The 24,474-nt window shown below is 40.7% G+C and overlaps 1 protein-coding gene across 1 annotated transcript in view; it reads left to right on the top strand.

Moving 5' to 3' along the window:
- Nucleotides 1-10,678: 10,678 nt before the first annotated feature.
- The window catches only part of Cfap58 (cilia and flagella associated protein 58), a 103,478-nt gene continuing 89,682 nt past the window's right edge, over nucleotides 10,679-24,474 (top strand). The window contains exons 1-6 of the mRNA XM_046450449.2: nucleotides 10,679-10,836; nucleotides 14,439-14,720; nucleotides 16,776-16,924; nucleotides 18,536-18,692; nucleotides 19,737-19,931; nucleotides 22,754-22,891. Of these exons, the coding sequence (XP_046306405.1) occupies nucleotides 10,828-10,836; nucleotides 14,439-14,720; nucleotides 16,776-16,924; nucleotides 18,536-18,692; nucleotides 19,737-19,931; nucleotides 22,754-22,891 (930 nt within the window). The 5' untranslated portion in view covers nucleotides 10,679-10,827. The remainder of the gene's footprint in view (nucleotides 10,837-14,438; nucleotides 14,721-16,775; nucleotides 16,925-18,535; nucleotides 18,693-19,736; nucleotides 19,932-22,753; nucleotides 22,892-24,474) is intronic.

Genomic DNA, 24,474 nt, shown 5'->3' on the forward strand with positions numbered 1-24,474 from the left:
AATAGAATATCAACAATTGAAAGCAAAAAAAAAAAAAAAAAAAAAAAAAAAGGAAAAAGAAAGAAAAGAAAAAAAAATGGTGTGGTGGAGGGGGATCTCTAGGTGTGAGGGAACGCAAAGGCATGATATGAATATAAGTCCAAATGGTTATGGCTGGGATGAGTCCCTACTCAGTGATTGGGAATTAGGATCCATCCAAGTCTTAAATTAGAAAGATAGGGATCTAGATTTGAGCCTTCTGCCCAAAGCTGGGGCTTTGGGAAGCTGGCTTTTAGTAGTAGTGGAATGGAAAAAAAAAAAAAATCTTCCTTCTATTGGCCTAGGTTCAGCAAGGAAGTTTGTGGTTTATCTGGGGCCTGACTTAATTAAAGAATGTCTGCTACAAAAATCAGAACCCCTAGTGGGCCTGCACCACGGGTAGGTCTGAAGTCCCAATTTATATTCCTCATGTGGTGAGGGAATCTGGAAGTCAGGGAAGCAGAAGAAAGCTGCTTCCAAATGGAGAATCCTCCTGGGCTGTCAGAGGGAAATGTAAAACTTGGTTGTTTATTTATTTTTTTTTTCCCTGAAAGAAATAACTCCCATTGAAGACAAGCTTATCCTGAGAAATGATAAACCAAACTAGGAAATGAATCACACCAGGGAGTAGATACATATACGTAATGAACAGGAGAATTAGCCCCTTAAGTGCTTGAGATAATAGAGCAATTTGAAAAAGTCTATAAAATAGTAATGGTCAAGATGCAAAGATAAGATGATAGAACATAGTACTATGAAAAAAAGAAAAATCTGAAAAAGTAGAAATATAATATGTAGAAATTACAAATTTAGTCATTTACATTTAAAAAATTTTAGTGGTTGAGATTCTTATCATATAGTAATAAGGTGTAAGTCAAAACATCCAGAAACTCATTAAAAGGGGAAAGGAAGAAAAGTAATAATTTCATTTTCTGAGTTCTGTGTCAAATCTGAAATAATTTGTAAAATATTGGCAAAGAGAACCACAGCAGCACATGAAAAGAATATGACGACAACATGAATAACTCACAAGGGAAAAATTGAAAGAACATCACCACAGATGCTGAAAATCATTAGATACAATTCAGCATCCAGATACAAAAGCTTCTGTAACATGATGTGTACAAAGGGTGAAGTTTAGCCCCCAAATTTATATCATACTTACTGCAGAATACTAGAAACCTTCATGTTAAAGTCCGGGAAAAATAAGAATATCCTCTTTTTAAAAAACTCCTCATTAATTTATTTTTTTAAAAACTTCTCATTAATTAGGAATATTTTTGGCTGCAAGTAACAGAATGCACAACTGTAACTTTATAAATGTCTAAGATTATAGGCTTAAACACAGAAGGGCTTATTTTTCTCAAATATAAAGCATGTGTACCGGTGGCTGTTTCTGTTCAATGTCATGATTTTTTTCAGGGCTGGTCAAATATTATGTGCATCTACTGTTTTCATAGTTATTGCAAAATTGCCTTTCAATTTTAATCCCTTGTCAATAAAGTATGAGATTGCCTGTTTCCCCACATCCTTGCCTGTCTTGGGTCTTTACTAATTAGTTTGCTTCTTTTTTGGGTGGGGAAAAAAAAAGATGTCTTGATTTGCATTTCTTTAATTATGAATGAGGCAGAACAGAACGTTATCATTGGACATGTTTATGTCTTTATTTGTGAACAACTAGTCACAGGTTTGTCTGTTTGTGTTGGTGTGTGTGTGTAAGAAAATGGAATTGTTTTCGTGAGCAGAGGGTCAGCATTACATGAAGTTTCAAATTTCACTGTGGAAGGTGGCAAGCCCTGAGCCCCACTGCAGGATAGCTTCAGACATTCCACAGTCAGGAACACAGGGGGAAAAATTTTTACATTGAATACATGGGGATTTCCCGTTCTCCCCCATCTGTGGTTATCCCAGAATGTGGAACAGAATGCATGACGATGGGAGGGACAGGAAGCCATGGCTAGTTATCAGGAGTCTGATGGAGGGGGACAAGGGCACTTTTCCTTGCTTTGGTCAATCTCTCACCACCCTGAATTCAACTTTGTCTGGAATTTGAAGAGATAACAGCGCTAGTTTACAGGATGTTTCTCTGGAAGAAGCTGCTTTGCTGAGACCTCAAAGGTGTCAGTTGAACAAGACGGATGATTTATGTTTGGCTGTTTCTTTCCTCAAGGTGAGTGCTGGCAACACTGCTCCCTTGGGAATGCTGGAGCCTATCGGGCTGACTTACTGATGAAGATGAATCCAGAAAAGTTAGGTCATACACTCAGGGTTACATCGTTGGTTAGTGGCAGAATAATAATTGATGCTTAAATTATGTGCTAGGTATTATGTTAAGCATTTTGCACATAATAATTCATTTAACTCCTATAATAACCATACACAGTAGGTGTCATTAGATTCCCATTTAACAGATGAAGAAACTGAGGCCCAGAGAAGCTAAATGATTTGTCCAAGGTCACACAGCTAATAAATGGGAGAGCCAGGATTATTATTATTTTTTTTTTATGGTACTGGGGGTTGAACTCAGGGGCACCTACTATTGAGCTACATCTCCAGGTCTTTCTATTTTAAGGCAGGATCTTGCTAAGTTGCAGAGGCTGGCCTCAAACTTGTGATTCTTTTGCCTCAGCCTCCCAAGTAGCTGGAATTACAGGCATGAACCATCTTGCCCAGCTCCAAGAGCCAGGATTTGAACCAGGCATGGGCTCCAGAATCTTGCTATACTGTGTCTTTTTCCTTTACATGTCAGTGCATTAAAATTGAAAGATTCCTTCAGAACAATCCTTATGTACACTACATGTGACACAATCTATTATGTTCATTTATTTTATTTTTTTTTTGTAGTATTGGATATTGAACCTGGGGTTTCATACAAGCTGGGCAAGAACTCTACCACTGAACTATGCCCCCAGTCCTCTTCTTTTTTCTCTGTTTTATCTTTTTGTGTGTGTGTGTGTGTGAAAGAAATGCAGGCCACAGCTCATTAATAAATCAAGATTCACATTTTTTTAAAAAATCCTTCTTTAAAGGACTCTTGTATCTCATATCTCCATTATGATGGCTGTTCGTTCCTGTTTTCTGCATGCCAATGTTCCATCTATATGCAATGCTTGGAGTGGGAAAGAACTGACAGATAATTTCTCTCAAGCTTATTTCTGGTCATTAGGCATTCTTTGCTCTCCCTGTAGATAATGTCTAAAGACAGTACACAGAGCTTTAAAACAAATCACAGTGTTATAACTTTAGGAAGACCTTCTTCCCTTGTTTATTCATCCAACAAATATTTCAGCACCTACTCTATGCCAGGCATTGTGCTAAATCAGGAAGTGGCAAACTATGGCTGGTAGACCCAAGCCAAGGGCCACCTGTTTCTGTAAATAAAGTTTTATTGACTCATTCATTTATGTGTTGTCTATGGCTGCAGAAGTGAATGAATGAATATAGCCACTCATTTATCAACCAACTTTTTCCCATTCATTCACCAAATTTTATTGAGTATCTACCATGTGTACAGCCCAATGGACAAGACAAAAAAATAGTTCTTCAGTACTTTCTTAGAATGGGCAGAGAAAAGAGATGAATGCATCTCACTGTAATCCTTAATACTTCTCTTTGGGGCCCTGGTTTGTACTTGGACATAATTTGTTTAATTACCTTAAGAATCTTAAATGTTTGTGTTCCAACTGCTTTCAACTTACCTAAGTCACTCCTCACTCCCAAGAATAATTGCTGTGTGCCTGAGCATATAAGCATATAACGTTCCTAGTCGTTATTCATCGAACTTTCTATTTTGAGTGTCTCCTTTGTATGAATCCACATCACAGATACTTAAACAACAACAACAACAACAAACTGGTCCTCCCAATCTGGGGGAGGGGTAGGACACAAGTCAGCACACAAGTACAATACTGCATGTGAACAGAATGATGCTCTGGTTTACTAGCAGCTTGGAGGAAGGGTGCCCAACTAGGAAGACTTCTTGGAGGAGGCCACATAGAATTGACTGTTTCTTTTTTTTCTCCTTTTTTTGGTACCGGGGATTGAACCCAGGGGTGTTTTACCATGGAGATACATCCCCAGCCTTTTTACTTTTTTTTGTTTTGTTTTGTGTTAAGGTCTTGCTAAATTGCTTAGAGTCTTGCTAAATTTTCTGAGACTGGCTCTGAACTTGTGATCCTCCTGCCTCTACTCCCAAGTTGCTGGGATTGCATGAACCATGGCATTTCACCTAAACTGACTCTTGAAGGAGCTAATTAGACAATGAAGGGGACACGGCATTGAACACATGGGAAGTCTAGAGGTGTTTAAAAATAGAATTTTTTTTTTTTAGGGATAGTAGAAATAAGGGCATTGACTCATCATCAAAGATATTTGTGCTTTGATGTTTAAAAATGTTTATTCACTTATTTATCTGTGGTGGGAATTAGCTGTGGTAGCCTGTCAGTCTTTTGAACCCTCTGGTAAGCTCATCGGTTTGTGCAAGTTCTCACCAGTCCTAGGAGGACACGGACCTGCAGCCTTGATCTCTTGGGCAAGACGCATGGACTGGATGAGCTGGTCTGAGCATTGTGTCAAAAGGTGCTCTGATGGAAGAAGAGCAGCTACTGGTGCGCCAAGAACATTCCAAGCAGGTACGATTACTGGGCGGTTATGACACCCATGACTCCTCCAGGCAGAAATGATCACCTGCTGGCTGCTCCTGCACCGCCCGCCCCTGCCTGGCGCCTGACCTTCCAGTCTTCCTAATAAATCTGCCTGAGCTTACTTGCCTCTTCAGGTATCGAGAGGGGGGTTTGTCTGGAGACTCTTTGGGGATCAATGTCAAATGCTCAACAAACGTTCTGTTAACTTAGGTCTGTAGCAGGCTGGAAAAGGAGAAGATTAAAGGAATAAAATATGCCCGCATGGTTTTGGAGAGCACTAACCAGCTGGCAGGCTGCTTTGTCATCTAAGGTGACCATAGGGTCGGCTGATAAATGAAAACAATTTTCTGTAACACGTGGGCTTTTAATCTTCCCAGTAGCCTGGAGGAGAAACGTTAGACATGATGACTGGAGCAGTTTTTACTGTGTCATATGGGGACCCAGTGATTTTTTTAGGGTGATACAAAGTATCTAGCAGAACCCAAGAGAGCAGATATTAGTGGGCCTCCCCAGGATCTGAAGAGGCATCAGCAACAAAGAAGAAAACCCTCTCTGATCTGTCTTCCTCTTTTGGGTCCGCTCCTCATTGATCTGCTTTATTCTTCCCTCCATGCAGCCTGCCATCTCTCCCTCTCTTGGGCTTCACATGCTCAGTTTCAGGCCCCAGCAATGATTGACTTACAACTGTTGGTCCTAGTTATAAATTCCCAGGGAAAAAAAAATACTAGAATTGGCCTCGTGGGTCCAGGTCTCTAACACTGCCCTCGGGAGGCAGGTAAGGCCACTTGGAGTATGTGGCTCCTGAGAGGCACATACTTGTCTATGGGAATTACTAGTCTCAGAAGAGACTGTGGATTGTGCGGAGTTCTCCCAAATAGCTTCCAGGATCTCTGTGATCCATTAGACGTAGGTTCTTTGAGGGCACGCTTGTTTTGCATTGCAGGCTGGGAATCTGCTTGGAGGGTACAAATGGGTATTTCTGCTTTTCTAGAGGTTTACTTTATATTCTCACTGGGTGTTGAAGAGATGAGCACTCTGTACATAATGCTGCTCTCACTCCTGTATTACAGCGCACAGCTTGGATGTCCTAGGAGGGTGCTGATAAGAGGCTATTATATCCAGGTTTAAACAAGGGCTTTGAAGAGGTATTACAGCTCATGATCATATATTTGCGTTATCTGGCAGAACAAATGGCTGTAGCCTTGGTGGTCTGTGGTCCTTGCATTTCCAGACACTTCTCTGCTATTCTTCCAAGGCACTCTACTATCCACCTGTCCTCTTATCAATGATAGACTCTACAGCTCCTTGGTAGGGACCTCACCCTCCCTCTAGCAGGATTTTTGCAGTCTTGACTTGATATCTGCCCAGTTCTATTTCCTGTATTTGAGATACCTTCTATTTTCTTCCATGTCTCTAATGCATATTAAGTTCAAGTTCAAGGTCTACCAATGACCTTTCCCTAAGATGCCATCCTTCACTTCCATGTTTTAGAACTCATTCAATAGTCATTCACCCAATAGTTGTTTACTGAGAGCAGTGTTGGCCAGTTATATTAGTTTGCTAGGGCTGCTATTACAAACTACCATGTGGCTTAAAAAACAGAAATTTATTTCCTTGCTGCACTGGAGGCTTAAACTCTAAGATCAAGGTGTCTGCAAGTTTGATTTCTCTGGAGGTCTTTCCCAGGCTTGCAGACAGCCTCCTCATCATCTCTCTGCGTGCACACATTCCTGGTGTTTCTTTGTGTGTCTACGTTTTTCTTCTTATAAGGACACCAGTCATATTGGATTAGGGTCCACCCTCTCGGCCTTATTCTAACTTAATCACCTCTTTAAAAGCTCTATCTCCAAATACAGTCACCTTCTGAGATATGAGGTTAGAGCTTCAACATATGAATGGGGAGGGGCACACAATTCTGCCCATAAGCCCAACACCAGTGGATCATGGCTGGACTAGCCACGTGCCATTCTTGTTGTCTTGATTGACAACCTGGTGGGGAAAGACATAACAAAAACCATATTTATGACTAGATGGTTCATTGCCATTGGGGATGGTCCAAGAAGTAGAATACGCAGTATGTGGAAAGGTCACAGAGCGTTGAGGGCAGGCCAGGAAATACCTGAGGAAAAATGAGTGAGGTCATCTAGGTGAAGAGGGAGGATTCAGTATGTTAGACAGACAGACAACATTTATGAATTCCAGTCAGCAAGGAAGAACATGACATATCCAAAGAATTAATGTTAAAGTGTCAGATCACACAGGAACTTACATCCTGACATCCTTATCTCAATGCTCCCTGCACCCTGACTTTGACTGTGTTAAAGCATCTTTGGTGAGGATGGGTGGGACGCATGCTTGCTTCCCTATAGGCTCATTTGGTCAGAGGTCCTGTCTTCAACTCCTTTTGTATTTTTTCTTCACAGTATACAGCATAGATCTGGGCATATAGTAGGTAGCCAACAAATAAATTAAGTGGGTATAATGAGAAATGAGACTAATAGAAGCCCTCCTACTTGTCTAGATTAGGGGCTGACAAAATCCTAGTGGGGGTTTCTCCTGGAGGCACTGAGAGGTGAGGAGTATCGGTATTATGATGCCACCTAGTGCTTCTTTTGATTACAACCACTCAGGGAGCAGGGTGGTGACTCGTCTTTCATAGTCTGGAAAATCGGAAATCCAACATCTGTCTTGTTTATTAGTATAAATGGATTTGTCCACCTGCTCCTCCTTTCACCCATTTTCCATCTAATTTGATGTCTATGTGGATCTCACTCCTATGAGATGAACATGTCACGCGTCTTTTCACCTCTTTGTATTGGAATCTTTGTGTCCCCATATCATAAAGAATGCCTTCAGGTATCAATCAGCGTCTAGAGTCCCTGAGTTCCCATAGTGCTTTCTCTTGGCATGACATGCACTAAAAGATGCCTCATATTGTGTTAGGACTAATTGTCAATGCTCCTTTCTGTATTCCCTCAGTGTCAAATTGTGAATGCAAAGGTCAGAGACTCTGCCTTAGTCAGCTGGTGGTTCCTATGATCAGCTTGGTGCCTGTCATGTAGTGGGTTCCTTAAAAACATGTTTGCTGTTTCACATTGCTGTCACCTTGGCAGGCCACCTGAAAGGATCCTTTAGGAGAGTCCTAGGAAACAAGGAGACACACAGCCCCACATTTGACACCAGTGCAAGATATGAGCCATGTACATTGTGACAGCCACATTATACCCTGTTTGCCTACCAGGGATATAGTATCAGGTCATGAATGAGATGTCATTGCACAGATGTCAATTTTCCCTGAATTAAACAATTCAATGAAAATTCAATTAAAATTTGTCATTAGGAACTTCACAAACTTACTCAATTATTATGAGAGGATAAAGGTTGATGAAGAGCCAAAGCAATTTAACATAGAAATAGGAATGGGGGTGGTGGTGCTTGTCTTGACTCTGACACCATAGTAATAAAATGTGAGGAATGGGTGGCATTCATGTTTTATGGTGCTGGCACAGAAACCAACCAGGAACTCAGAACATACTCTTGTTTATTTGGGAACTTTCCCAAACCGCATGGGAAACAATAGGTTGTTTGGTATTGGATGTTGGAAAATTTGCTCACTCCATGGAGAAAAATACAAGTGGACCCCTATTTCATGCCAAATACAAAGGTGAACTGCAGATGGACTGAGAATTGAGTATGAAAAGGTAAAATGATGCAGTTTATAGAATAAAATGATGAAGAATATCTTTATGACCCTGGAGTTGAGAAGGACAAAATCACACTGAAAAATCACCTAAAAAGCAAAAATAAATGAATAATTAGGACAAAGGTCTACAGGATCAAAATTAAGGATTACTGTCCTATAAAAATAGAAAGGTGCTGGCATGGTGGTGCACACTGGTAATCCCAGAGACTCGGGAGGTTGAAGCAGGAGGATCACAAGTGTGAGTCCAGGCTGGGTAACTTGGGGCAACCTGTTTCTAAGCAAAATAAATAAAATAAAATAAAATAAAAGATCTGGGGATATAGTTCAGTGGTAGAATGCTCCTGAGTTCAAATCCTAGTCCAAAAAAAAAAAAAAAAGGACTGATAGAAAAGTAGGGCCATGAATAGGCAGTTCATTGAAGAAAACCTCAGTGGCCTATGAATATAGGAAGAAATGTTCAATTTCACTGGTAGATAAAGTGAAAATGAAAGCAAAACGGACTGACATTCTTTCCATTATAGTGACAAAAACTAGAAATTGGCTTATTAGATGAGTTTGCAAAGCAGTTGTTAGTGTCTGATACTTAGTAAACACTTTATTAGTGTCTATGAATAAATAAACTAGCACATACTGGCAAGGAGGGGAGTGTGGGTCAGAAACCCTTGTATGACACACGGGCATAGAATGTAGGGCAGTGATTCTGGTACTTGATTTAACAGTACTTGGTGCAGCTAAGTAATCAGGGCTTCCATTAGGCTAGTAGGCATCTTTGTGCAGCTGGAAAAAAGTGTCCACCTCTGAGCAGATGGATTTCAAAAGGTGCCCTCTCTAGATAGTCACAGCCTGCCATGTTTATGGATTGGGTGGAGAATGGAGAACAGGGTCTCTCTCTCTCTCTCTCTCTCTCTCTCTCTCTCTGTGTGTGTGTGTGTGTGTGTGTAACAGAAGTGGGATGGGCAGGACACATATTCCTCCAGTGGGACATGACTTGGATGAGAGTAGAGGTTGTATTTAAAAAAAAAAAAATTTTAGTATTTTTGCAATCCATTGACACCTTGGCTGGATCTCTTCATACAGGATACATCTGCCTATTCAAGAGTGATGGCCCCCTGCATCCCCTGTGACTTCCAAATCCTTCTCCTAGGCATGTATTTCAGAGAAATTTGTTTACATGGGTCTATTAAATGGACCACAGACAAAATGTATATGGCTACATTGTTTGTGGTATTGGAGAGTTGGAGGCAGTTTGGCTAACATTTGGGGAATGGAAGTAAAATGTGGTAGATGCCAGATCTGAAATGCTGTGAAGCAATCAGAAGTGATGAACTGGGATTACCACACCAATCGCAACGAAGATAGACCCTTAGAAAGGATGTTGGGGGAAAAAAGAAGAAAAATGTTGACTGAAAAAAGTAGAATATAAAATGATCTCCCTGGGCACAGTGGTGCACACCTGTAATCCCAACAACAAGGGAAGCTAAGGCAGGAGGACTGCAAGTGTGAAGACAGCTTCAGCAATTTAGCCAGACCCTATCTCAAAATAAAAAATAAAAGAATAAAAGTGGCGGGGGGGGGGAGAGAGAGAGAGAGAGAGAGAGAGAGAGAGAGAGAGAGAGAGAGAGAGAGAGAGAGAGAGAGGTGTGTGTAGAGGAAAGGGGGAGAGGATGGGAACAATACTATTTTTTTTTTAAAACCAAAACCAAAACCAAACCAAACAAAAAAACGCTATCTATCTTCCTCCCTCCCTCCCCTTCTACCTGGGGACTGAACCCAGCGTGCTCTACCACTGAGCTACATCCCCAATCTTTTCATTTTTTATTTTGATACAGGGTCTCCCTATATTGCCCAGGCGATCCTCCTGTCTCAGCCTCCTGAGTCGCTGCGATTACAGGCTTGCACCACCGTCCCGGTTTACATTTTTTAAAAATACACAACCAAGCACAGCAGCAAGAATGCAGCTAGGGCTGAGGATGAGGCTTGGGAATAGGGATGGGGATAAAGAGGAAAAAAAGGGACAAAGCCAGAGAGGGGTCTCCCACATTTCACGAACTAAGGAACTTCCTTATTTCAACTCTCTGCACCTGAAATGCTAATCAGGGGAGCCTTTCTCTTGGGAATCTCTAACTTCTGCACCTTCCAGGGCCTCCTCCCAGACTCCGAGCTCCGCCCACTCATTTCCTTGGTTCCGCCCCATTCAGGAAATATTTGCATATTTCTTTGAGGACTACCTCCAGCCTCTGAGGCCCCTCCCCTTTGGAACGCCCGTTCTCCCCCTAGTGGGCGTGGCTGTTGCCAGGCAACGGGAGGACGCGCCGAGCGCCGGGTTTCAGCCCACCTCTGGCGATAGAGATAACGTGTCGCCCTTTTAGGCGCTGAGGGCGGTGCACAGCCCCTCCCCCAGACTCCGGCCCGTTTCTTCAGTCTCCACAGCAGCCTCTGAGGCCGCCCCCAGAGAGCGTCAGGATGGCAGAGGTCAGGCTCCCTTGTCTATTACCTCTCGCTCCACCTCTTCCTCCCAGCTCTCCCGCTAGATGCCCTGCCGCATCCACTGATTCTGAAACTCTCCCATCAACATCCTATCCCCACCTGCACCCTCCCTTCCCGGGCCTTTCTCCGTTGGCCATTCTCTGGCCTCATCCCCTCCTGTCCTTCCCTCATGAGTTCCCAGACACACGGCAAGCACCCATGCCTAGAGTTTGAACCATTAGGGTGATACAAATATTGAAGATGTCTCAATGGAAACTGGAAAAAAGCTTCACAGATACTCATTGTCACCCCTATTACTGACTCGTGTCCACTTGTCACATATTGTTTTCCTATCATATGATCACCTGCAGTCACACATCTTCTGTGTTGTCATGGACCCCTGTGTTTATATTCTATAGCCTCCAATCACTACCCCCATTACAGTATATCCCCTCTTCAGCCTCACTGGTCAGGAGTCATTTCCACAGTCCTTCAATGACTCTTCTGCCTGTCCATTAGCCTTCTCATTTACAACCTCAACAGCCTTAAGACCCTGTCATCACTTGACATTCACAGTTTCCATCTGCCATGGTCCAATTCAAATTCTTCATTGCCCTGCCAGAGCCCTCCCCATGACATGGTCAGTTCCAGCCTGGACCAGCTACATGATTTTTGAGGCCCAGTGCAAAATGAAAACACAAAGCTTCTTGTTCAAAAATCAAGAATTTTACAACCTGACAGCAGAGCATTAACCAAGGATGGGGCTCTTCTGAGCACTGAACCTTTTGTACCTAAGTAGTTCTCACACCCATGAAGCCAGCCCTGGTTCTAGTTTCTCTTAGCACCAGCAGGTTCCCACCTCAGTTGCTTTCCTTGTCTCCTCTTCACCATCTCCCACCCCTCAGCATTCCATCTCCTCCATGCCTAGCCTTCCTTTCTATTTTCTTTTCTCACTATTGGAGATTGAACCCAGCTGCGTGCAGTCTACCTCCAAGCTATACCCTTGCTCCTCTTCCTTTCTCCCCTTTAAAAATATTTTGAGACAGGTTCTCTCTAAATTGTCCAGGCTGGTCTTGAACTTGCCACCCTCCAGCTTCAGCCCCTCCAAGATGCTGAGATTATAGTCATGCACCACCATTCCCAGCCTCTGGTCTTCCTTTATTAATTCTGTTTCCTGTGTTGAATGACTCTGAACTTTTTCCCATTTTCCTCACTCCTGGGCCCAATCACTATCATCTCCCTTTGACATCCCTGTTGCTATGGTCACATCACTTCTCCCCATCACCTATTCTCATCCACATGTCTTTGCTTCTCATTTCCTCCTCTTTGTCTTTCTAGTTTTCCTTTATATTTCCCATTGTGTGCTTTTGAGTATTTCCTCCTTTTCTTCCTCACTGGTCATCTTGGTTCATTTCATTATTCTTTATTCCCCATGAACAAGCCCCAGGTACCAATACCTGGACATAATTGTTTCTCAGTTTTCCTTCCCTTTCATTATTTTTTCTCATTTCTTCTATTTTTCTTCGCTTCACCTTGGACAACTTTACCTAGTCTCTGCTTTTGCTATCTATCTCCATGCCAGTCTCTTCTACTATGCCTCTCTTTTCCTTTCCCTTCTTTCCACAAATTGGTACTCTAAGTGCCTAGAATAGTGCCTGGTACATACAAATGCTCAGGACAGGTGATGAATGAAGGAATGGGTACAGTTCCACTGATCAGTTCGCCTTGATACGGTGTTTGTGAAATACCATTATGCACTGTAACAATGTATATGTCAGTTGCTTACTGGTCATAGCTACGAGATTGCTTTTATTTTTTTCTTTTAATAATGGTATATTTTTTAATGTCAGTATGGAAAAAAATCTCTCTTGTTCCTAGAAGTTTTTTAAAATTTTTTCTTTCTTTGATATTTTCCCATTCCTGTGCTAAGAGCCAGGTGTACAGGGAAAACTTGGCCTGCAACAAATCATTGGGCTGCTGATCAAGTGTTGACATTAATTCCTTTTACAGGGATAGAACTGAGAACATTGTCATGATAAATTTTTGTGTGTGCTCATGTTTAGCATCAACGAGGGGGAAGCATAGAGCAGTAATGGTACCATATTTCCTAAATATGATTTTTCCCTTCTTTGTGAAGTTGCTACATTGGTTTCTTTGTAATAATCTGCTTTTAGTCAGGAAGAAAAGCTCCATTAAACTTAATAGTTCACTTGTTACAGAAAATGTTGTAGATATGCTTGTGACTCTTTATCTGTTTTAATCTCTGAAGACTATGTTTTGCTTGCACATCATTTTTAGGATTTAATTAATAGTACATATGTTTTTAAAAATTAAAAATATGTAATTGGGCAAGACAGCTTTGTCAAAACAGAAGGTAAACTAGAATATCTATCTAAAATCTTCAAGGTGGGTTGGAAGTTTACTCTATTATTGGTTAGTTTCTTGGATCAGCAGCAGGGTGTTGAGGTTCAGTCCTTCTCAGCATAGACTACCAAAGTGTAATGTTGCAAGCACAAAAGTCTTGAGTGGTTCTCTGTGGCCTACAGAACAATGCAACCCATGCTCCTTAGAATGCCACTCAGGCCTCCAGTATGTACCTGACTTCCTAGTTAATCTTTTCCTTCCTTCTCCCAGTAATATCTTTTATACTTTAGCCAACTTAAATACTTGCTTGGCCAAAAAGTTTTGCTCCAAGTTCCATCTACTGGGATTGCCTTTTTCTCTACATCCTCCTATGAAAATTCCTTCCTTTCTTCTAGGCCTGCTCAAATGCCACTTCCTTCATGAATTTTGCATTATTATTCGTGGTGTGAGCAATTTTTTTCTTATAGATTCTTATAGAACTTTGAATTCATTTTGTGGCAGGGATCAAATTGTATAGTTCCATTATCTGCACAACATCCTCCACCAACTAGTCAAATGTAAATTCTCTGTGGATGGGCCATTTATTCTTTACCTTGATATCTTCTCCAGGCTCCGTTCCAGAACTTACCAATCAATATTTGCTGAATGAATGAATAAATATGTTAACCATATATTTTAACACTTATTATCGTCTTGTACCTAGTAAGAAATAGCTGCACTAGTTTGCTAGAGCAGCCACCACAAACTCGATGGCTTTAAACAGCAGAATTTTCTTTCGTTTCACAGTTTTCAGGGATAGAAGTCTAAAATAAAGCATGGGCAAGGTTGTGCTCCTGTGGAGACCTTGAGTCTAATCCTGCCCAGCTTCTTTTTCATTTCTGGCAGAGGCTGACAGTCTTTAGTCTTCCTGAAATTGCATCAGCCCAATCATTCTTCATGTTTCCCCTGTGTGCATGTCTGTCCGTCTAGAATTTTCCTTTTAATAAGAACACTGAGTCTGACTGGATTAGAGCCCACCTTACTCCAGTATGATCTCATGTTAATTAATTTTCCTACATTACATGCATTTCATATAAATGCATCCCGGGATGAAAAAGTAGCCTTCACAACATGCAGTCTCAATTTTTCTGCTGGCCAGTGGATGAAGATCGTTCATTCAGAGATATAGAATAATCCGTAAACAGTCATGGAGTAGCTGTTGCCTTCCCATTCTCATCTTTACTCCCCCCCATCCCCCGCCACAGGACAAGGGTGAAAAACTGGTGATGGAAGAAACAGCATTTGAGGAAATTGAAAGAGATTTTCAGGAGGTTCTCAGTGAACTTTCAGGAGAAAAAGGTCTGGAAAAATTTAGGGTTGAATATGAGAGGCTTCATACCATCATGAAAAAGTCTTATGACAATGAGAAGCGTCTGATGGCCAAGTGCAGAGAGCTGAACGCAGAGATTGTGGTTAATTCCGCCAAGGTTGCCACTGCCCTGAAGCTCTCTCAGGACGATCAGACCACCATCGCTTCCCTGAAGAAGGTCAGTGATCTAGAAATAGATGAACCTGAATTTAAAATATTGTTCTTTCATTGTCTTGTCAACTCAAGGACGGCAGCAAACGAATGACTAGGTAAAAATATACGTGATCTCTGTATTTGCTTAATATATTCTAGGGAATAATGTTTATTCACAAAGAAAATAATTAGTCTGGGTGAATTTCACCATGCAGAAAATAATGGAGAAGCTTTCTGACTTGGGTTTTGGGAAATAATGGGTTAGTAAAAGGACTTAGAGATAAGCAAATGCCATCTGAGAAGTTCCAAGATGTCTTGTTGGAGTAATGAGTAATGACACATCTGATAGCTTGCTAAAGATATTTTTATATTTCTTCCTATTCCAGGAGTGAATACTTTGAGAACTCCTGGCTTCTCATTGGCTTCCCCTTTGACCTCCCCAGTTCCTCAGAACCAGGGATTCAGTCTTGGGGAACACTGAGGAAGAATGACTGTATTTTACACTACATATTTATTTCCAGTACTGAGGTGGAGCCTCTATGGTGTGAGGCAAGTGCTCCACCACTGAGCCAAGTCCCCAATGCTTTATGCTGTATTTTTCATTCTTCACTGTGTTGTAACATTTTGAAGGTAAAACATAAATGTTCCCTGTTAATCTCAGGGAGACAACAGGTTGAAACATTAATAAAAAATTAAAACCCTAATTATGAGAAATAATTTCTCAACATTTTAGGTAATTTCCTTATTGTGTGCAATCAGATATCAACCAATTCAAATTAACTTCTAAGACCAGTACAGAATGTGATTTATCTTTGTTAGAAACCACTCTTTTCCTTAGAATAATTTTTTTCTCAGTTGCCATTTTCTTCTTAACCTTGTTGAAAAACTCAAAACAAGAAGGCTATAATTCATGCTATGACAGGAAAAACACTTTTCATTATAAATTTAAAAACTGAAAATTGAAGGCATGAATTGGTGATTAAAATCTAATTGGTGAAGCTGATTTGGATAAAACTTTGTGTAATCATATTTTCACTTACATATCCATTTGTTTTGCCAAAAATACTACATAGGGTTGCTACTTAAGAACATATCCCACGAACTGATATTTTTGTTTTGAGTCACTGAATTATGTGCTGTGGTTACTCAAGAGTAATCTCTGTAATATAATAGTAAGCATGAATTTTATTAAGTTAAACCCTGTCTTCTACCCATTTTATTTTTTGTCAACATCAGAGTGGAATACAGTCACCTTAACTATATTGGTTCTTGTCTGTCTAAAGGACCCACCACCTTGATAAAATTTTGCAAGTAAGTTAAGGCTGTTGCAGACGCTGCTTATCCACTCAAATGGCTATAATTCACTTTTAAGTATATAGGATAATATTGCACATTGCTTTTATAACAGAGAGGATGTTGAAGCCGTAGGAGTCATTGTTTCATTCCGAACTATGGGGTTTGTTTTTTTCCTGCCAGTGTTTAATAATAAGATGTGGACTTGAGCTTCTGAGAATGGAAATTAGCAAAGTGGTCATGCACAATTTGGAAACAGTGAAGAATGGCATCCCTAGGAAGGGTTCTAAAGTCTACATTGCCATCTGGGAACTCATTGGGACCTGAGAACCAAATGTATTTTATATTTGCAAATATCAAGAGGTTCTATTCAATCTATCAATTTAGGTGTTAGATCTGTGATCATTCCTTATGTGATAAAGCTTATTGTTTTGGTAAATAAGCTGGATTTGGAAAGCACATAAACTTTCATTTTTAACATTCTGCAAACCTATCAACTTCTTTATTAGAAATCATCTTCCTAGGTAGATTGCAAAAACTTGTAGCCACACCCACCTACATAAGAAAAAAATACTCCTTGCCCGTCTCCCTCTTTAACTGTGCTGTTCACTGGCTCATGTTGAACCATTTGTAAGTCAGTACAAACTTATGCATAATGTATAATGTATAATATTCTTTCCCCATAAATGACTACTATATTGTAATCATGATGCTATTTGATTTGCTGGTTAGTCTTGCATCTGGCATCAGTTTGGTTTTTCTCACTGATATCTTGTGGCCCATTCAGGAAATAGAAAAGGCCTGGAAGATGGTGGACTCAGCCTATGACAAAGAGCAGAAAGCCAAGGAGACGATTCTTGCTCTGAAAGAAGAAATAGTGAATCTTACCAAACTAGTTGAGCAAGGGTCTGGACTATCACTGGACCATGACAGCAAGTAGGTCAAAATCATCTTTAAAAAAATGTATTAGTACATTATATTATACATAATAGTGGACTTTGTTTTGACATATTCATACATGCACATAATAATAAAGATTTTCTTTTCTTTTTTTCTGTATTGGGAATTGACCCCCCCCCCCCCAGTACTTCTTTTCACTGAGTTACATCCTGGCACTTTTTTATTTTTATTCTAAGATCTCACTTAGTTTCCCACACTGTCCTTGAACTTGTGCTCTTCCTGCCTCAGCATTTTGAGATGCTGGGATTACAGCATGTGCCACTATGACCAGTTTCTTTGGCATCTTTAACCAAATCTAATGTTGCTCTCTTGGTTTCTTATGTTTTCTTGATGCACTGGTCCAACTTTGATAGACAGTTTTAAGTAGAGGTGCTAGGGGAGGAAACAGGAACAACAAACAGAAGATGTCATTACTGTCATGATAGATTTGATCTCATTCGAGCTTCTTCAGAGCAGCCAGTGAAGAGCAAGGTGAGGGAACTAATTTGGAGAGGAGGCTTTAAGGAGAATGGAAGAGGAAGAACACTGAAGACAAACTATCCTGCCCAGGTTTTTACCTTCAATGGTGTGTTCAGATGTTGCTGTCTCTCTGCATAAAAACCTTAGAATTGAGGTTTTGTTTCTGGAGAAGTGCTCGAGTGTGGATTGGAAGGCTCCTTATTAAACATTTATGTTGTATCAAAAGATGTTGGTAAATAAGCGTCATCAAATTACTGTGTTTTGAGTAGTTGTTTGATGACTGTGAGCTGCAAAAGTCTGCAGGCAAAGTTTTCCTCTAGTAAGAGCCACTGTAGTCCAGATTCATTCTCCTGCCCAGGTCCTGTCAGGTACGGAACTTCCACGGGTGAAGTGGTAATTCTGCAGAAAGTCATTCCGAACCAGATGGAATGGTTTTTGAAACATGGAGGTAACTGGTTTGCAATTCAAATTAATGAATGTTATCACAAACTCTCCAAAAACCAGCATCATGAGTGATTCTTCAAATTTTGTCCTGGGGAACATTTTATCTGTGCCTCATTCCTTTGGGAGAAACAAATCTCTTTGGGTGAATGGAGAGGCAACTGACAATGCATATTATTGGCTCATGTTTATGCTTCACTTTAGACTTTATAGCTGTGATCATATCCCTCTGGAGGATAAATTAAAAAAATAATTTCCTAAGTTGACACCTCCTTAAGGTTAATTACAACAGTTGACAAGAGTAATATAGTCTTCTTATAACAGATCTAAATAACACAGAGATGTGGAAAGTATCATTCTCCCTACATTCCCACCCTAAATTCTTCAGAGATAATTGGTTACCAGACTAGTGTCTGTTCTTCTGGTCTTCTATAAAATGCGTACAGAATACACACATACACATACACACTCATGGATAGACAGTGCATTTCCTTAAAATTAAAGAAGGAGTCATCTCCTATACATTATTTTTGGTACTGCTTTGTCAGGGCATAGAGGGCTTTCTGTTTATGTCTGCATAGACTCCACTGGGGCCTGTAGACGTTCCCAGGAAGATGGGCTCAGGATGATAGGAAGGACTCCTGAGCAGGTGGCCATTTAGTCTGACTCCCGGGTGCTTATTTTCAGTATTCGAGATTTAATAAAGTTCAAAGAAGAAGTGACAAAGGAGCGGGACCAGCTCTTGTCAGAAGTGGTGAAATTACGAGAGTCCTTAGCTGTCATCACCGAGAAGCATCAGGAAATGGAGCGAGTGAAGGACGATGCGGAGCAGACCATCAGTCAGGTGGGCTCTGCTATCTGGGCAGGATGAAGGAGAGCTCCCTTTCAAAGGACGTCCTGTCCTTCCGTCTCCCTTCCTGTCTGTTCTCTCCAAAGTCCCCCTTGTGCCTAAGTGAGGCATTCCTTGCTCTGCTTGTCTCCCTGGTTTGTTTTTTGAAGAACAGTTTTCCTTGATTTGCTTTTTCTCCAGGTTCTGTCTGAGAAGTCACCAAGGCACGACTCTGACTCTCTGCTTATAGTCGGAGCTCACCCAGGTGTCCCCGTGAAGGCCAGGGGCCACGGCATTGGGCATAGTAGTCCCCTCAGCCCTTCTTTATAGGAAAGCCACCTGGGTCCCTCTGATCACTCTCACCTGAAGCCAGAAGTCAAATAGATAATATGCAAGTGTAATCTCCAAGAGGAGAATATGAGACTTCTTTGAGTGTGAGATAAGAGAAAGGCTTTTCATAGAGTTTAGGCATCCAGATGAAATATTTTTCTTAAATATATATATTTTTAAGCTGTCGATGGATTATTTACTTTATTTATTTATTTATTTGTGGTGCTGAGGATCCAACCCAGGGCCTCACACCTGCCAGGCAAGTGCTGTACCACTGAGCCACAAGTCAGGCCCCAGTTGAAATCTTAATGCTTGTTTAGCACCGTCCAGGATCATGTAAGGCAGAAGTTCATATTTAGTGTAGCTGGTTACATTTTATTTAGTCCCTATTGATGCAGATCTGGATGAATTCTTTCCATGTCCAACATCCCTAGAATCCTGGGTTTCTATATTTAGTTGATTTTCTACCATCCTCTGGGAATCCGTTGCCCACCCGTGGGCTTTGGTGGCAAGGCTCCGATGAACGATGCAGAATATTCCTGAAAGTTGGAACTTTAGGGCTCAAGGATGACCGTCTCCCACGGAAAAGCTACTGCTAAGTGATTGCCCCGAAAGTGACGAAAGTGACGTGCCTGGGAGAAGGGGGACCATGGCTAGTTGAGACCCGCCCTGGTGACTGGGTCATCTCTTTTCTCCTTGTCCTTTGTGCCCCCTCCCCCATCCCCCTAGTTCCAACAAGAAATCCAGCATCGTCAGAATGAAGCTTCCCGGGAGTCTCGGAAGAAGGAAAAACTTGAGAAAGAGCTCAAGCAGATTCAGACAGACATGGACAGCAGGCAGTCGGAGATCAAGGCCCTGCAGCAGTACGTGCAGAAGAGCAAGGAGGAGCTTCAGCGGCTGGAGCAGCAGCTGAAGGAGCAGAAGGTGAGCCGGGTGCACTGTCCCTCCCCCATCCCCACCTTGGTATCCCCCACCCCCTGCCCCCCACCCTGGTGCCTCCCTTTCCTATCCATTTTGCATTTCGGGTTGTCTTGGAAAACAGCCAACATTTTTCTCTGCTGATGGTGGCAGCACATCACTTTGTAGTTGGGTCTTTGAATGGTTCTTCCTGGTAGTTATGCACTCCTCCCCCTTCCCAGCTCCGATAGGTTGGTGAATTCTTTTTAACCTTTTATTGATGTATGATATACACATTAAAAAGTGGATACGTCACAAGTGTGCAACTTGATACATTTTTACCACTTGAACACGCATCTTGTTCACCTGCACCCACCCCAGGAAGCAGAACATTTCCAGATCCCAGAAGCCCCCCTGTGCCCTCTCTCAGTCACTTTCCTCCCCAAAGGTCACCTCTGTCCTAAATTCTAAGCAGACATTAGTTTTGCCTGTCTTTGTGTTTCACAGAAACAAGATAGATACTGGATGTATTCTTTGGCGTCTAACTGCTGTTCTATTCTGTTGATTAGAGTTGATCATGTAATTGCCATGAATTTATAGACCTGCAGTGTCTAGTGTGGTAGCCATTAAGCCACCTGTGGTTACTTACATTTACTAAGTCTAAGTGAAATTAAAAATTCAGTTCCTCAGATGCACTAGTACGGTTTTAAGGTGCCCAATAGCCACATTGGGTTAGTAGATACTATCTTGGTGAAGATAGAGAACATGACATCATTGCAGAAAACCCTATTGAACAGAGTTCAGGAAACCATTTTCACTTTTTAAAAAAAAAATATTTTCATATTGTAGTTGAACACAATACCTTTATTTTTATTTATTTATTTTTACTTGGTGCTGAGGCATGGCACATGCTAGGCAAGCGCTCTACTGCTGAGCCACAACCCTAGCCCACCATTTGCTCTTATTGATGTACTGTATTCCATTATGTGAACAAAACATTTTTTATTCTTAATGGGTTCATTTTTACGTTTCAAGTTTAGAAAACCATACTCAATCCTTGCTATAGTAAATATTGTGTTATTTTAAATATTTCTTCTTTTATAGCCACTTAATGTAACACAGATATTGGCAATTTTATGTCTTTTCTCATTTTCTTTATTATTATTATTTTCAATGCTGGTGATGAAATTCAGGGCTTTGTATATGCTAGGCAAGTGCTCTACCAATATGTTATGTCCCTAGTCGCTTTTTTCATTTATGACACAAGCAGTTTATAGAATTAAATCTTTTCTTAAAAACATTTTCCCTCAGAAAATTTGTATCTAAAAAATGTAAAGCCACAGAACACATTTCTACTTAAAAAAAATAAAATAAAGTCAGAATACATTTCTTTGTCAGTCGCTTTATTAATTTTTCATAAAGCCGGAATTCAAATATATAATACATAATGTGCAGTCTCCAGGAGAAAAATCAGGAAACTTCTTTGAACATGAATATTAAGAGAAAGCCTTTTGGAAATCAGAATAAAACTGCAGTGCTTTGCATAGCAGTATCTAGTATGCATGTAAACTTTTCAGTTTTAGCCTAGCTGGTTACATTTTGTTTAGTGCCTGTTGATGGGACTTGGTTGGATACTTTTTGTTTGTTTGTTTGTTTTTCTTTCACATTTTTTATTGGTGTGTTGCAGTTGTACATAGTGATGGGATTTGTTGTTACATATTGGCACAAACAACACAATGTAACAATATAATTTGGCCAATATCACTCCCTAGCACTTTCCCCTCCTTCCTCTTCTCCCATCTCCCTTTCTTCTACTGATCTCCCCTTGATTTTCATGAGATTCCCACTCCCTCACTTTTCTTTTCCTTTTTCCTCTCTAGCTTCCACATATGAAAGATAATAGCAACCCTTGACCTTCTGTTTGGCTTATTTTGATTTAACACAATGGTTTCAAGTTTCATCCATTTTCCTGCAAATGACATGACTTCCTTTTTCTTTACAACTGAATAAAACTCCATTGTGTATATATACCCTACTTTCTTTATCCATTCATCTGTTGATTGGATGAATTCTTTCCATGTTCAGTTGCTGCATACATGGGAGTTATATTCGGAAGAAGATCTTAACTATTTCTTTCTCTCTCTCTCTCTTCTTCTTTTTCCTTCAGCTCATTTGCTATCTCTCTACCTCCCTTATATTCCTGCAATAGAAGAACTTCCTAAGATGTAGTCCTTTGTTTTGATAAATTTATGTCTGCTCAGAATGATCAAGGTAGGGACGAGGGATATCCGGCTGACACTGAAATCAGGTAGATACGAATCATTTCACTCTGCTCCACGGTTTTGGCTTAAGTTGGATTAGAGGGGAGTTGTCTCTGTGTTGGTGGTGGACGCGTCTGCTCATGAGAACGTTGGAGGCATGTCAAAACAGGATTCATTCGCTTCTGGAGATACAGCTTCTGAGCCCCAGAGCTGATAAAACCCGTTTGAATCTCTAGCTCATTTGCAATGATTATAGCAATTGTTGCGTATGCAAAGCCTGCCAAATGGCAAACAGGCATTAAAATATTTATCCACCACCTGTGAACAAGACTTCCCTAGGCTCTCAGGAAAAAAAATCATGCTCACTGTGTTGTTATTCATTAGAAGGCATCATTTTCCTTGGCCATTTAACATTCATCATATTTGAGTGTGTTTGTGTTTTCATCTGGGATAAAGAACAATTTCTACGAAGACAAATAAGTTCGATTGCTGTTATCTTCCCAGGAGGTTGGTGGGGCCTCCCGCGTGTGTATGCAGACACTGTAATCAGATTAAAAAGCATTAACCAGCTCGTTCTGTTTCTTTCAGATACTGAATGAGAGAGCTGCGAAGGAACTGGAGCAGTTCCAGATGAGAAATGCTAAACTTCAGCAAGAGAACGAGCAACACACTTTGGCTTGTGAGCAGTTGTCCCAGGAGAACCAGCAGAAGGCCTTAGAGCTCAAAGTAAATGCTAAGTGACATGTCTGTTCCCTAGCAGGAACCTTCTTTACCTGGAGCACAGGTTTCCCTTTGCACTTGGAGCCTTGGGTCGGATACACTGTTAGCTCTGCCAAGGGCCCCAGGACATCAGAAGCAGGTGTGAGCCTATGGTGATTGCTTTATGCCTGGAAGCAGACAGTTTGATAACTCCCATTCTTACTTATAAAATTGCAAACCTGATTATTGGTCATATGGTTATGCAAATGTTTTCCAAAGCAAGCTCAGATGTTCATCTCAGTAATGAGCCTCACAAGTAACCAGTTGCTGAGAGCTAGAAACCATTCACATGCGTGAGTGGAAAAGAATTCAGATTATATTTTACGATTTGTTCTGGAGAGGTGGAGTAGGAGGGCTGGGGCCTGGGCGGGCACTATTGGGTATTTATATCCAGGATTGGGGAATCATGATTTTTACTACTAATATATATTTCAATAGTTTCCTGTTTTCCTTTCCCTCATTGAAGAATGCTTGCAAATTAAATTTGGATAGCATTTTTATACTCGAATACATATTGCATGCCTTTGTAATTAACAGAGCAGCCTTATGTTTAATTCTGAAAAAAAAAAATCCAGATTCCTTATTTGGTTATATTAGCATATTGGGCATAAAATGAGTAGCCTATCAAGAATAATATATAGATATGAACAGTGAGCCATAACATCTTTGAATTATGGTTTCTTTTGAGAATCTGATGAAAGTACACATGTGTGCATACATGTGCGCGCGCACACACACACACACACACACTTTATTTGCATCCTGCATTTCATTTTGCATGCATGCTGGAAATATGAAAGTTATCTAGAATTTTTCAGAAGTCTAACTGTGGGGTCTGGATTAATAACCATAGAAATGGAAAAATCTTAGAATTAAAGGGACTTAAGGTCAACTAACTTGAACCCTCTAGGGGTCTAAGGTTGCGCAACATTTTAAAGCAGTCCAGAGTGGGTTGACTTGAAACCAATTCTTTATGAGAATTGGTATGTGAGGCAGAAGTGAAATGACCATGTTAGTCAGAATACTCTATTGGCCTCTGTGGGAAAATTAAAGTAAAAAATACGTATGCCATTAATTTTCTCCTTTGATAAGGTGAATGGGACATCTTGACAGATGGACTATTTCTATTATCAGATCCTAAACCTAATGGGATCTGATAACACCTAATGGGATTAGGTATCTAGTAATACCCCAAGGATAACATACACAGCTCATTTCAGGCTTTTCATTGTCAAGAGCCAAGATAATTGCTCATCATTGTTTGCAGAAGAATCCCCAACTCTTTCCCAGCCATTTCTAATAGAAAAATAAAAATTTTAAAGTGAATTTAGTTTAAAATGTGAAAATCCATAAAACTTGAGGTCCATAAACAAAAAATATGGAGATTTCCCTTGCTAGGATTTTTTTTTTTTTTTTTTTTTTGCTACCTTTTTCCCCATGATGTAGATTTGTGTCTGTATGCTGTTGCATGCGTCTGTCTGTATGCCCACAGACTGGCCTAATATGAGGAAGAAAGACCCCTCCCCTAGTGGATCTGATTGGGCTGAGTG

The sequence above is a fragment of the Marmota monax genome, unplaced genomic scaffold (genome assembly GCF_021218885.2).
Source record: "Marmota monax isolate L192 unplaced genomic scaffold, Marmota_monax_Labrador192_F-V1.1 WCK01_AAM20220418_F8-fsc00004, whole genome shotgun sequence".
Lineage (NCBI taxonomy): Eukaryota > Metazoa > Chordata > Mammalia > Rodentia > Sciuridae > Marmota > Marmota monax.